Source organism: Pteropus medius, unplaced genomic scaffold, assembly GCF_902729225.1.
Source record: "Pteropus medius unplaced genomic scaffold, Ma_sr-lr_union100, whole genome shotgun sequence".
NCBI lineage: Eukaryota > Metazoa > Chordata > Mammalia > Chiroptera > Pteropodidae > Pteropus > Pteropus medius.
Genome location: NW_024352784.1, coordinates 13,157,610 through 13,168,043, shown reverse-complemented (window position 1 = coordinate 13,168,043; position 10,434 = coordinate 13,157,610). Strand labels below are relative to the sequence as shown.

Below are 10,434 nucleotides of genomic sequence, written 5' to 3'. Positions count from 1 at the left end.
GCCAGTGTTCTTTAGGTCTGAGTTACAAATGTCTTTTTTTCTTAAATTGTAATGCAGATCATGGCCGGTTCACATGTCACTCATCTCCCCCCCCATGAAAAATTTTGTTAGATTTATAGCAGCAGATTAAAAATAACATGCTCTTTTGCTTATGTTGTGCATTTCTAGTAATTGAAAAGGTGATTTAAGAAGTACATGGTGTAAAGGACATATCAGAAAAATCCTGAAACCATTGTAAACCTGTATTCATTTATAGATGGTATTATTCTAGGCAGTAAATACTGTGGGAATGTTTAAGGATAAGTAAGGAAACAATTTGTACCAATCAATTTAGTTATATCAGTTATATCAACTTGAATTATCTAAGTTGATTTTACCATAGTTTTTAAGGAGTCTAATTTAGTAATTTTGGAATCTAATTCTTAATTTTTGAAGGAATTACTTTTAGTTCATTTCTTCACCATGATAAGTAGAACTGCTTTAAATAAAAATGACAGAATGCAGATCGAATGTCTAATTTTTGGTCAGAGAGCTTTAATATTTTGGTTTATAAAATAGGTAGCTCTTTCTCCTTTTAAATTATATATTTTTTCCTAGTTGTAAAAGTAAAGCATACTCATTATAGAAAACAGAAAATTCAGAAAGGAATCAAGATGAAAAATCACCAGTAATTGTATAATCCAGAGAATATCCACATTAAAACAAAGATTCTTTTGCCTCGTAATTGGGATCCATTCTTGTAAAAGTTTAGTAGGGAATACATTTTAAATGCCTGTTTAAAGAAATCATTTTTGTTTTCTGAAAAATTGAAAATGTGTATTTTGTTAATTTTGGTTGAATTAACCTTCAGCTACACTGCTTTCTTTAGGCATTGAAAGCCTATTTTACTTATGAAGGTGCCTTTTCTAAGCAATAGGCTACATTTTCCTTTTCATATAATTTTAAGTAGTGTAAGATTACCTAAGTTATGTCATTGTATTTGGAATAGTTAAGATGCTTGTGAATATGATCTGTGATGTCATATTTTTGGTATGACTGGCTTGTTTGAAAACTTTTAGCATTACACAGCTTAAAAAAAAAAAAGGAGGATGGAGTCTGATTTCAAAGAACTGTGCCTCTCTAGATGAAAACTTCAAAGACAGAATTAGCCTCAATCTTCTAAAAATATAGCTTTCCAAGGATATAAATGACTTTTGAAGTATGTATCATTAGAACAGCTCAAGCTGAGCCTGAATAACCATCTGTACTGGAATTGATCCCTCTGTGAGGAAGGTTGTTGAATATGTTCTAAGAGCCTATGGATTAATAATAATACCTATGGAAACACTGATTTGGGAAAATGAGGTATAAGTAACATTTGCTGTAGTGTACCGATAACATTTTCCCTATTTTCAGTCCTGTTTGGATTATGAGATATTCATTGTGAACGCAATGGTTATTTTTTCCTGTGTTAAAGACCACACTCTGCCTAATGTAAAGGAATAGAACAAGTGAGGTGGAAGAGACAATATTGGGCAAACTAGAGAAGCTATGCTCATTTAAGTGGGCAGCCTTTGCTGGTATTTAGCCTTTTGTCTTGTATAGCCTTTTGTTATAGGTCCCAGATTATATCTCATGTGATGAATTACAAGTCTATGTTTATTCATACATTAGACATAGGTTATTTTTATAGTTTTATTTTTGTGTACATATTTGCTTATCAATCACTGAATTTCTAGGCCAGGTTCAGGCAACTGAAGCGCCTTTATAAGTAGTTTATATTGTCTAGAACCAAGGTATGCAGCAAAGCCAGTCTGCAGCAAAATGGGAAATAACATCCTTCTAAAGACAGGTTTAGAAATTCTGATCCAGTAGGTTAAGATGTTTCCTTTCTCTGGTAGCAGGGCTGAAGAATACCTGTAAGAAAACATTGAGAAAAGTTCACTAAAAAAGATAATTGTATCAAATGACAAACTGATGTACAACATTAATTGCAGAAGTCTTAAGATAAAACTATTTAACAAGGCAATGCTACTATTAGTCCTAAGAACTTTATTTTTGTCCCTTTATCCATTTCACCTCTGGAGGTTCATATAGCACAGATTGCTTGATACGAGAGTTCATTAGAGAATAACAATTATTTTGGAGTTGCAGGCTTATAGCTAGACATTTTCTGATAGAATTTTCCTTTAGTGGAAGTGCTCAATTTCTTAACATGGTGTATATGATATGGCTTTAATGCTAGGCATAGTATTGTTTGCAGCTTTCTGGCTGGCATTCAATATACAAATTAAGGTTAAGAACCTAAACTACACACCCAAGAGAGAAAGTATAAATTTTTAGAACTGTTTTCAAATTTTTGAGACGTAATAAAACAAGCCTTAACTCTTTCAAATCAAAAGGTAACATTGCCTTTAAAAATAGAAAACATGTTTGCTGTTTTAATTGTATATTTTCTAGAATTCTTTATATATTATTAAAGTTTTTCAGTGATTATGAAAAAACAAAGAATCCTACCTGGCTGCTAGGCCACCATTCACAGGTATAGCCAAGAAAACAGGGTGCAGACCACCAAAAACAAGACCAACTAATCCACCCCGTGTTACAGTACAGGTTTCACAATTCAAATCACCTAGAAGATAAAGTAGTTCTGGAGATGGTCATCATAGTCAAGCAAACATGATTTAAAGAATGCAAGGTTCCCTTATATGTATCACAGATATTCAATTTTCAGCCAATAATATAGCAAATGTAATTCTACAGGGCATGTTAAAAGCTATAATTAATGTATGGATAACCTAAAATAGCTAGAAATAACTGATTAACTATCTTAGGAAAAATTCTCTAATTTGTTGTGAACTTAAAATAGTCTTGGTTTACACTGCTTCTAGATTTCTGCACTTGTATTAACAAACCTGAGCTAGTATTTTTCTGTCCTTAAGAAACTCGTTTTTAACTCATGGGAGTTACTTATTTTTTTACAATTTATACCTCATATTTTTACATTATACAGCATGACTTTATAAATTTCTTTTATTCTTTTCCAAATAAGTTTAAGGTATATTAAAAATAGAAAGCTAAGTTAGTAACTTATGTTTTCACTCAGTCTTTGTTCACTTTGGGCAATAATAGGTTTCCCTGGATTGTAAAAATTCCACACTGATGATGGGGATTCAAGCAAAATACTCATCCAGTTTAAACAAATTTGGTGCAGCACTTAACAGAAGACAATTTAAATGGACTGCCTCTCTTCCCACCACCACGTGTAGTAATAATACTTTTATTTCAAATCATTAATAAAAAAATTTGCCGTGATTAGTTATACTCAAAGCATTCAGCATATATAGTAAACTGTCAAAAGGAAAGTCTCCGTATATTTCATAATTCTGGTATATATATTTAGTGCTTTAAGAGAATTCCTACATAGTCTTATTCCCATAAAAATATTTTTTTCTCTTTAAGGAATTCTCTAAATTTTTTTTTAAACTAAGGCAGTCAGCATTTTTTTTAAATTAAGTTTCCAAATAATTCACTCTAAGCACTGCGAGATATTTACAACTGCTATGTATGTGCATTTTTCTTGTTTAATAGACTATGTTAATATGAATTAACTGCCACTTCACAGAGGCTAATAAAGTCCAGTCTTATCTAAGCACTAACTACATTATAGCATATAACTACTCAATATTAATATTTAAGGATTACTGTAAGGTGCAAATATATACTAAAGCAAACTGGTGATAATGAAATCAAATTTACCTGTATTCAATGGTAAACTTACAAAAGCTTTGTAAGATGCGTTCGCTGTCAAAAATGGAATCACTGCCATTGGTAAGCCTGCAGATATACGAGCCTGTGTCACATTTAAGACGCGCCGGAAAAGACTGTTTGCTATTAGGCCACAGAAAGCAGCATTAAGTCCAATATATATTGATCCATGTTCAAGTAGATCTCTGAGTGGGTGAGAAAAAACGGTAACATTTTCTTTGGCTCTGTTGCATGTCTGAGCTCTCCAGTAGTTCCTACATAATATATAGAACTTACTAGAACTTTAGGAATAACGATACATTTATCCCTTATAGCTCCATAATACAAAAACCTTTTAAAATCATTGTTTTACATGTACATTTTTATTCTAAAAAGGCTTTTGAATGGGCAACACTTAAAAAAGATACAGCGATAAATGTAATTTGTGATTTTGCAAAGGTTACTAGTATGGAAATCTCCCTCCAACTATATTAGCAGGGCAGAGTTCATAGAATGATTTGGATGCCTCTCCTCTGGGCTCCCACAATACCCAACACTTAACCTCTTTAGCATAACACATTAAGGCATTCCCCACTAGTGTTTCCCACTGGTCTGTAAACAATTTAAAGACAATGGATACAAAGAAAAATTGTTGGTTTCAATAGCACCTGACAATGAAGGCACTCGAGGTGAAGTTAATGTTTCCCCTGACTTCCCTAAAGCATTATAGTCAGGACTAGGGGGCTAGAAGAGTAAAAACATTTAAGGGATACTCTTACAACAATGCATTGAAATGGAGAATAAATTGATGTTTTGAGATTAAGTGGCAGAAACTGCTTTTTCCTGTTTCCCAATTAGATTTTAATTTACTATGGTTTAGTAAACCAGAGTTTAAACACAAGTTTAAAATGCATGTTTGGTGTATTCCTTGGTTTTGGAAAAAATACCTAAAATTATTGTTGGATATTGAAAATACTACAAACTCCAGCCTACTGCTGCTTTACCACCTACTGTGCCATGTACAACACAGGTGTTGACCTCAAATTTCTCATTACTCTTATTAATTAGCCAAACTAGCCATACAATATGCCCTCTGATTTCTATGGTTAATACTCAAATAGCTTTTCTAGTCACTCCACCATTCTATAAATGTCTGACTTTTTAAAATTTAAAAAAAATGCCCTGCACAATAAAAGCTTTCCCCGGAATTCCTAATTGAGCTTCCTATTTTGTATAAGGTATTACCTGCCACTTTCAGTCATGTTGCTTGTCATTCGATCATACTACTATATGACTTGGTGCTGAAGGCACAAAAAATTACCTTCTGCCTTCACTGTTTTCGTAGTTTATTACTGGATGATGTAAGGCGTAAACTTGAGATACAAAGAAGTCTATTTAAATGGTAATGGTAGTAGAGAGAAGCAGTTTCGAAACTTAGGGTACTTAAGATAATATTTAAAGAGTGATGAGAACCTAGAGAACTTACCAAATAACAGAAAACATGAATGTGAAAGACTTGTCTATTTTTGTGGGAGCCAAGGGGATGGAAAACTTGAGCATGTTCTCTAAAATATTTTATCTTATAATCCTATGAAATACATATCTCCATTTTTTTCACAGGAACTAATGCTCAGAGGTAAATAATTTGCCCATATATATTTTATATATTAATATAAAATATATTGTTACTGTTAAATATCATAAAAATAAATATGTAAAGGAGTACAACTGGATTCTGTATAGTTCTGAATTGCTGTCTCCCGATCAGATTTTAATTTATGGCTTACTCATATTTTTTAGTTAATAATTTACTAAATACAAAATTACCTAGCAGTCTCTTTGCCAGTTAGTTTTCAAAAAAAAAGTGCTTATACAACTAGAAACTCATGACATTGACATATATATAACTAGACACACGAACTAAATGTGATAAAGAAGACCAAATTTAGCAAGTGGCAATGAAATGTATGGCATATGAAATTACTTTGTATTTCAAACCCATCCTATTCATTTCAGCCGCCACCACCCTACCATGACACCACTCACCAGGACTACCACGTATTTTCCTACTGGTCTGTCTTCCTTTTCTCTTAAATCTCTTTTTCAAAAAGAGATTAGAATGTTCTTTACAAGTGTTAGCTGGATCACACCATTCCCTGCTTAAAACTCTGTTCCTTCAACTTTATGCCCACTTCCCTTGTACTTCAGTAACATTGGTTCTTCAAATATGACAAATTGCTATCATGTGGCTTACGCATATGCCATTCCCTCTGCCTTTTCACCTTTTTTTGTCTCAGATTTTCAGTTTAAATTTAACCTAACCAGAGGCCTTCTTGCCAAGATCTAAAAACACTTTAAGTGCACTGTAGTTCATTCAGTGTTCTCTTCATAGACCAGTATGTTTCCTGTGTAACCTTTTTCTATTTAATATCTTAAAGACCTTTCAGCCACGATCTTATTTTTGACATTCCTAGCTTAGTGTGTTAGATGGCACTCTCTTAGACTGATAAGCATTATGGAAATGAATTGAGAAAAGACCATTTGAAAGTGGTTTTAAAGTTTTGATATTTAAATGAGTCCATAAATGTTTAAATTTGACTTATACTCTACGCTAAGTGGAAAAATAGAACCATCATACAATTAGATATGTCCAAAAACATGAATTCCAGCCTTGACTTTGAGCAAATGGTTAATCTCTCTGGGCCTTGGTTTTCTTGTCAAGGCAAGAAAGCGGGTTCAGTTTCCTTTTGACATAGTTATTTACAGTGAAACCGAATACATTTGAGATAATGAATCAATGAAAAGCCACCTGGAAAAAGATATTTTTAAGATGGGATCTTACCTTTCTGCTTCTGGGAGTTGGTTAATTTTTCTGGTTATGATATCAAAAATTTGGTTTTCCTTGACAGTATCGAGTTCATGATTTTCCATCTCGTCTTAAAAAAATTAAAAATGATTTTTCAGTGTAATAGAAAAACAAAAGGGCTTATAAATAGGCTTTTGAAGACTATAAATTTTAAAAAGCATTAACTATAGATTTAATTGCTTATCTGCATACACACCTACCCCTCCCCCACAAACTCAATTCTTAGTGAAACAAATCAGAATATGAAAAGCAGCATTCATAAAGCTTTTAGGAAATATGGAATATCTTTATAACCCTTAAAATATTTCTTAACTTGCAAATAGCACTAAACATAAAAGACAAAACTAATATTAACTAATTACTATTAAGAACTTGTATTCATCAATAGATACCATAAAGATAAGCTAGTGTGGGAGAAATGTTTGCAATATAACTGATGAAAGAATAGTTAGTTAGTACCCAGAATGTATAAAGTACAAGTTAACAAGAAAAAGACAAGCAATCCAACAGGAAAAGTGACAAATGGTTTGTACAGGCACTTTACAAAAAGGAAACACAAATCAGCCAGTAAACATGAAAATATGCTTAATCTCTTTACAATCAGAGAAATAATAAAACTACAGTGATACAAATATGTACCTAGGGTGGCTAAAATAAAAACCTGACAATTTCAATTACTGGCAAGAATGTAGGATAACAAACTTGTGCTGCTGGTGGAAGCATAAATTATACCCACTTTGATTATAACCACTTTGGAAAGGAATTCAGTATTTTTTAGTAGTAGAAGACATACCCAGCAATATCACTGCTAGGTACACCCTACAGCAGAGTTCAGCAATCTTTAAAGAGCCAAAGAGTATTTGAGGCTTTGAAGGTTACTTGTGGTCTTTGTTGAATACTTTTTTTTTTAAACTTTTAAAAAATATAAGTCATAGTTGGCTGGCCATACAGAAACAAGCTACAGACTTCTGGCCTACACAGGCCAGTAGTTGGTTGATCCCTGACTAGTTGGGTTGAATGTCAGAGTAGGGCAATGGTGAATGATGAATTTTTAAACAAGATTTCAGGGTAGAATTAGGAAAACCAAACGTTAAACAAGATTTCAGGGTAGAATTAGGAAAACCAAAGCTTCAGAGATGACAGTAAAAGACAACATGATTTTATAAAATTAGACTTTATTGGTTTACTGTCATCCATTTACTACAAAATTAATTTACAACACTGAGTAATTTAGCAAATATTTGAGTACTGGTTAGATTGGAGATGACTTGGAAAACGTTGACAGCACTGGAATTTCATATCCGTGGACTTAAAATGAACCTATAAGTACAATGAAGGCTTAGAAATTTATGTCTAGGCATCCTGGACTTTTTTTTTTTTTTCTTAAGGCGAGACAACACTTGGTTGACCCCACATTGCAAGAACCTTGTCAGTTTACAATCCCTTATTTTTTACGCCTACAGTACCTGGTCTTCCTAGGTGGTCTTCCATCCAAATACTAACCAGGCCGGACCTCACTTAGCTTCCGAGAGCAGACAGAATCTGGCTTGTTCAGGGTAGCACGGCTGTACACTTTTTTTTTTTTTTTTGAGGGCCTTGGTTACAAGAACACGACACAACCTCTGCCCTACAGGAGCTTTGAATGATTTTATTTGTGTTGGGTGTGAGGGTGGAGAGGTACATAAGTAATCACATTTGGTATCTATGGAGAAATTGTATGGTGTACATGTCTGAAATAAAAGACATTATGTCCTCTGAAAGTACCTCCTAATGCTATCACTAGTTTTCTGTTCTATGCTCTATTGGTAAGGTTCCGAGTTGTGTAAACTAGCCATTTCTACGGTGTGGCTATTAAAAGTCATCCTTAATTCGGTAAAAAATCTAACCTAGCAGCTCATAATAGGTCATTGTGTCCCTGTTATTAATAATAAATCCCTATCAAAGACAATGGCACCTTTAAATACTATAAATATTTCGAATAGCTTTTGCAGTACCTACGTCACTCAGGATAGCTCCGAGAGGCAATGAAAAAAGTGCAGCGTCTGAAAATTAAGTTAGGCTCAGCAGACTCTGTAAACTGGAAGTAAACCCGGGATTAGATTCCTACTGGCTTCTTTTGCATATAAAGTTATTTTTTTCCAGGGTGTAAAACGAAGGGACTGTCGGCACCATAGGCACGACTCCTATCTCCCTTCTCACCCAGTCTCATGATCTCATTCCCGCGCTGTCCTTCCGATACCCGGGTACTTACTGCACTTTCCTAGAATGCCAGTACGTTATGCTCCCCTCCGGCAGCCGGTGCTTCCTCCGGTCTTCCTTCACAGCTAAGGCTCACTGCAACCTTTGCTAAACTCGCCAGGGCGCAGCCATCTTTGGCTGACACGTGACTCGGCCCGAGGCGGGAGCTGGGCCGCTGATTGGGCTCCCAGGACGTAGATCGCACGCAAACCCGACTTCCTGTTGAGGGGCTTCCAGCGGAGGCCGGCGCTGGGGTATTGTGTGCAGTGAGAATTGACTAACACAGAGCGGGCTTATTTCACCTACCCCGGCCTCCGAGGTCGGAGCCTTTAGACTGCAGAATTTCGAGATGAAAGTTGACCCTAAACCTGTCCTTTTCATTGAAAACCTACGTTGGGTACATTGCTTAACTTCCTGGCGGATAGAGCCTACCTCATGATATTGACACGAAGTATAAAATGAAGTGAAAAAAAAAAATAAAGAACATTGTTTTACTCCATTGATTTCTATTTTCCCCTGGATCTTTAGCTCCCTGTGCCATATTGCGATCTGGTTGACCAACAATAAATCTGAGCACCTCAAGAAAAGGAACTTGTTTTTCAGATTCCCTGGTGTCCTGCAGAGTAAGGCTTATTAAAGCAAGATTGTGTGGATGTGGGGAAAGAAAAACTTTAGAGAGTGAGGGAGCCTGGTGGCTCTATTGTTGCAGGAAGCGACACCTGACGGAAGAATTTGTTAGACGAAGGAGAATTTATCAGGCCGGCGGAGTGCGTGGGGTTAACAACTCCCTGCACGAGCTTGGTCTGGTTAGATTTATTACAGTTTATATGCTTATGCAGTGTCCATACAAGGGGCATGTAATTCCTTCGAGGTTTTACATGTGCCTCCTTTCTCAGGATGGGGAGGAGGAGCTTCACGTGGGGTCGCTGCAAGTGGGGAGGAATTTTCAGACCACTGGTTACAGGTTGTTTGTTTTGCGGAACCCACGATTTTGGCATTATCAGCACCATTATAGGATTCTTGAACAGAGGGAGATGGGACATTAAGGCCGTAAGTAGGAAGCAACACTTACTAATGCCAGCACCTGCTCAGCTGATGCCTAGCCAAAGGCTGGGCTCTAATTGTAATATAACAAGCAGTTTTTGCGCAGTTTTATTATTCCTACACAGCTATAGCGATAAGAACATGAGTTGGATAACAAACTATGAATCAACAGATGTGAGCTGGAGAATCCTTGAGGTGGAGAAGGTAGCTATGGGAAAATATGTTAGCTGGAGAGTCCTGGAGCCGGGAGAGGGCAGTCAGGAATGGACTTGAACTGGCTGAGTCGGTCATTTCTGCAGGCCCTTTCCTTTGCATTTTTTCAGATGCCTCCTTTCCTCTCTCACCATCAGTCAAGACTACTGAGAACAAAAGTCTTGGACCAAGCCTCTGAAGACATCAGTCTCAGTTCTTATCCTAGCAGCCTCTTTTCTCATCTATAAAACAGGAGGGGATATGACTATCTAATTGATTATTTTGTAAAACTGCTTACCAAGGTTGCTTTGAAAAAAAATTGAGCTTTATCAGAAGAGAAAGTGGAATTCAGGATAAAGGGGGAAATA

At 35.5% G+C, this 10,434-nt stretch overlaps 1 protein-coding gene across 2 annotated transcripts; it reads right to left on the bottom strand.

Annotated features, from left to right (window-relative positions):
* Positions 1 to 1,637: 1,637 nt before the first annotated feature.
* Positions 1,638 to 9,035, bottom strand: TMEM126A (transmembrane protein 126A). 2 transcript variants are annotated; one of them, XM_039848214.1, is made up of 6 exons: positions 8,844 to 8,997; positions 8,587 to 8,669; positions 6,569 to 6,662; positions 3,739 to 3,932; positions 2,497 to 2,611; positions 1,638 to 1,896 (listed from the first exon to the last, which is right to left on the bottom strand). In XM_039848214.1, the coding sequence occupies exons 3-6, from the start codon at positions 6,655 to 6,657 to the stop codon at positions 1,704 to 1,706; spliced, it is 591 nt and encodes a 196-aa protein (XP_039704148.1). In that variant the 5' UTR covers positions 6,658 to 6,662; positions 8,587 to 8,669; positions 8,844 to 8,997; the 3' UTR covers positions 1,638 to 1,703. The 2 variants fall into 2 exon arrangements, with proteins under 2 accessions (XP_039704148.1, XP_039704147.1); XM_039848213.1 differs by lacking the exon at positions 8,587 to 8,669 and having other exon boundaries at positions 8,844 to 9,035.
* Between the last annotated feature and the right edge of the window lie 1,399 nt (positions 9,036 to 10,434).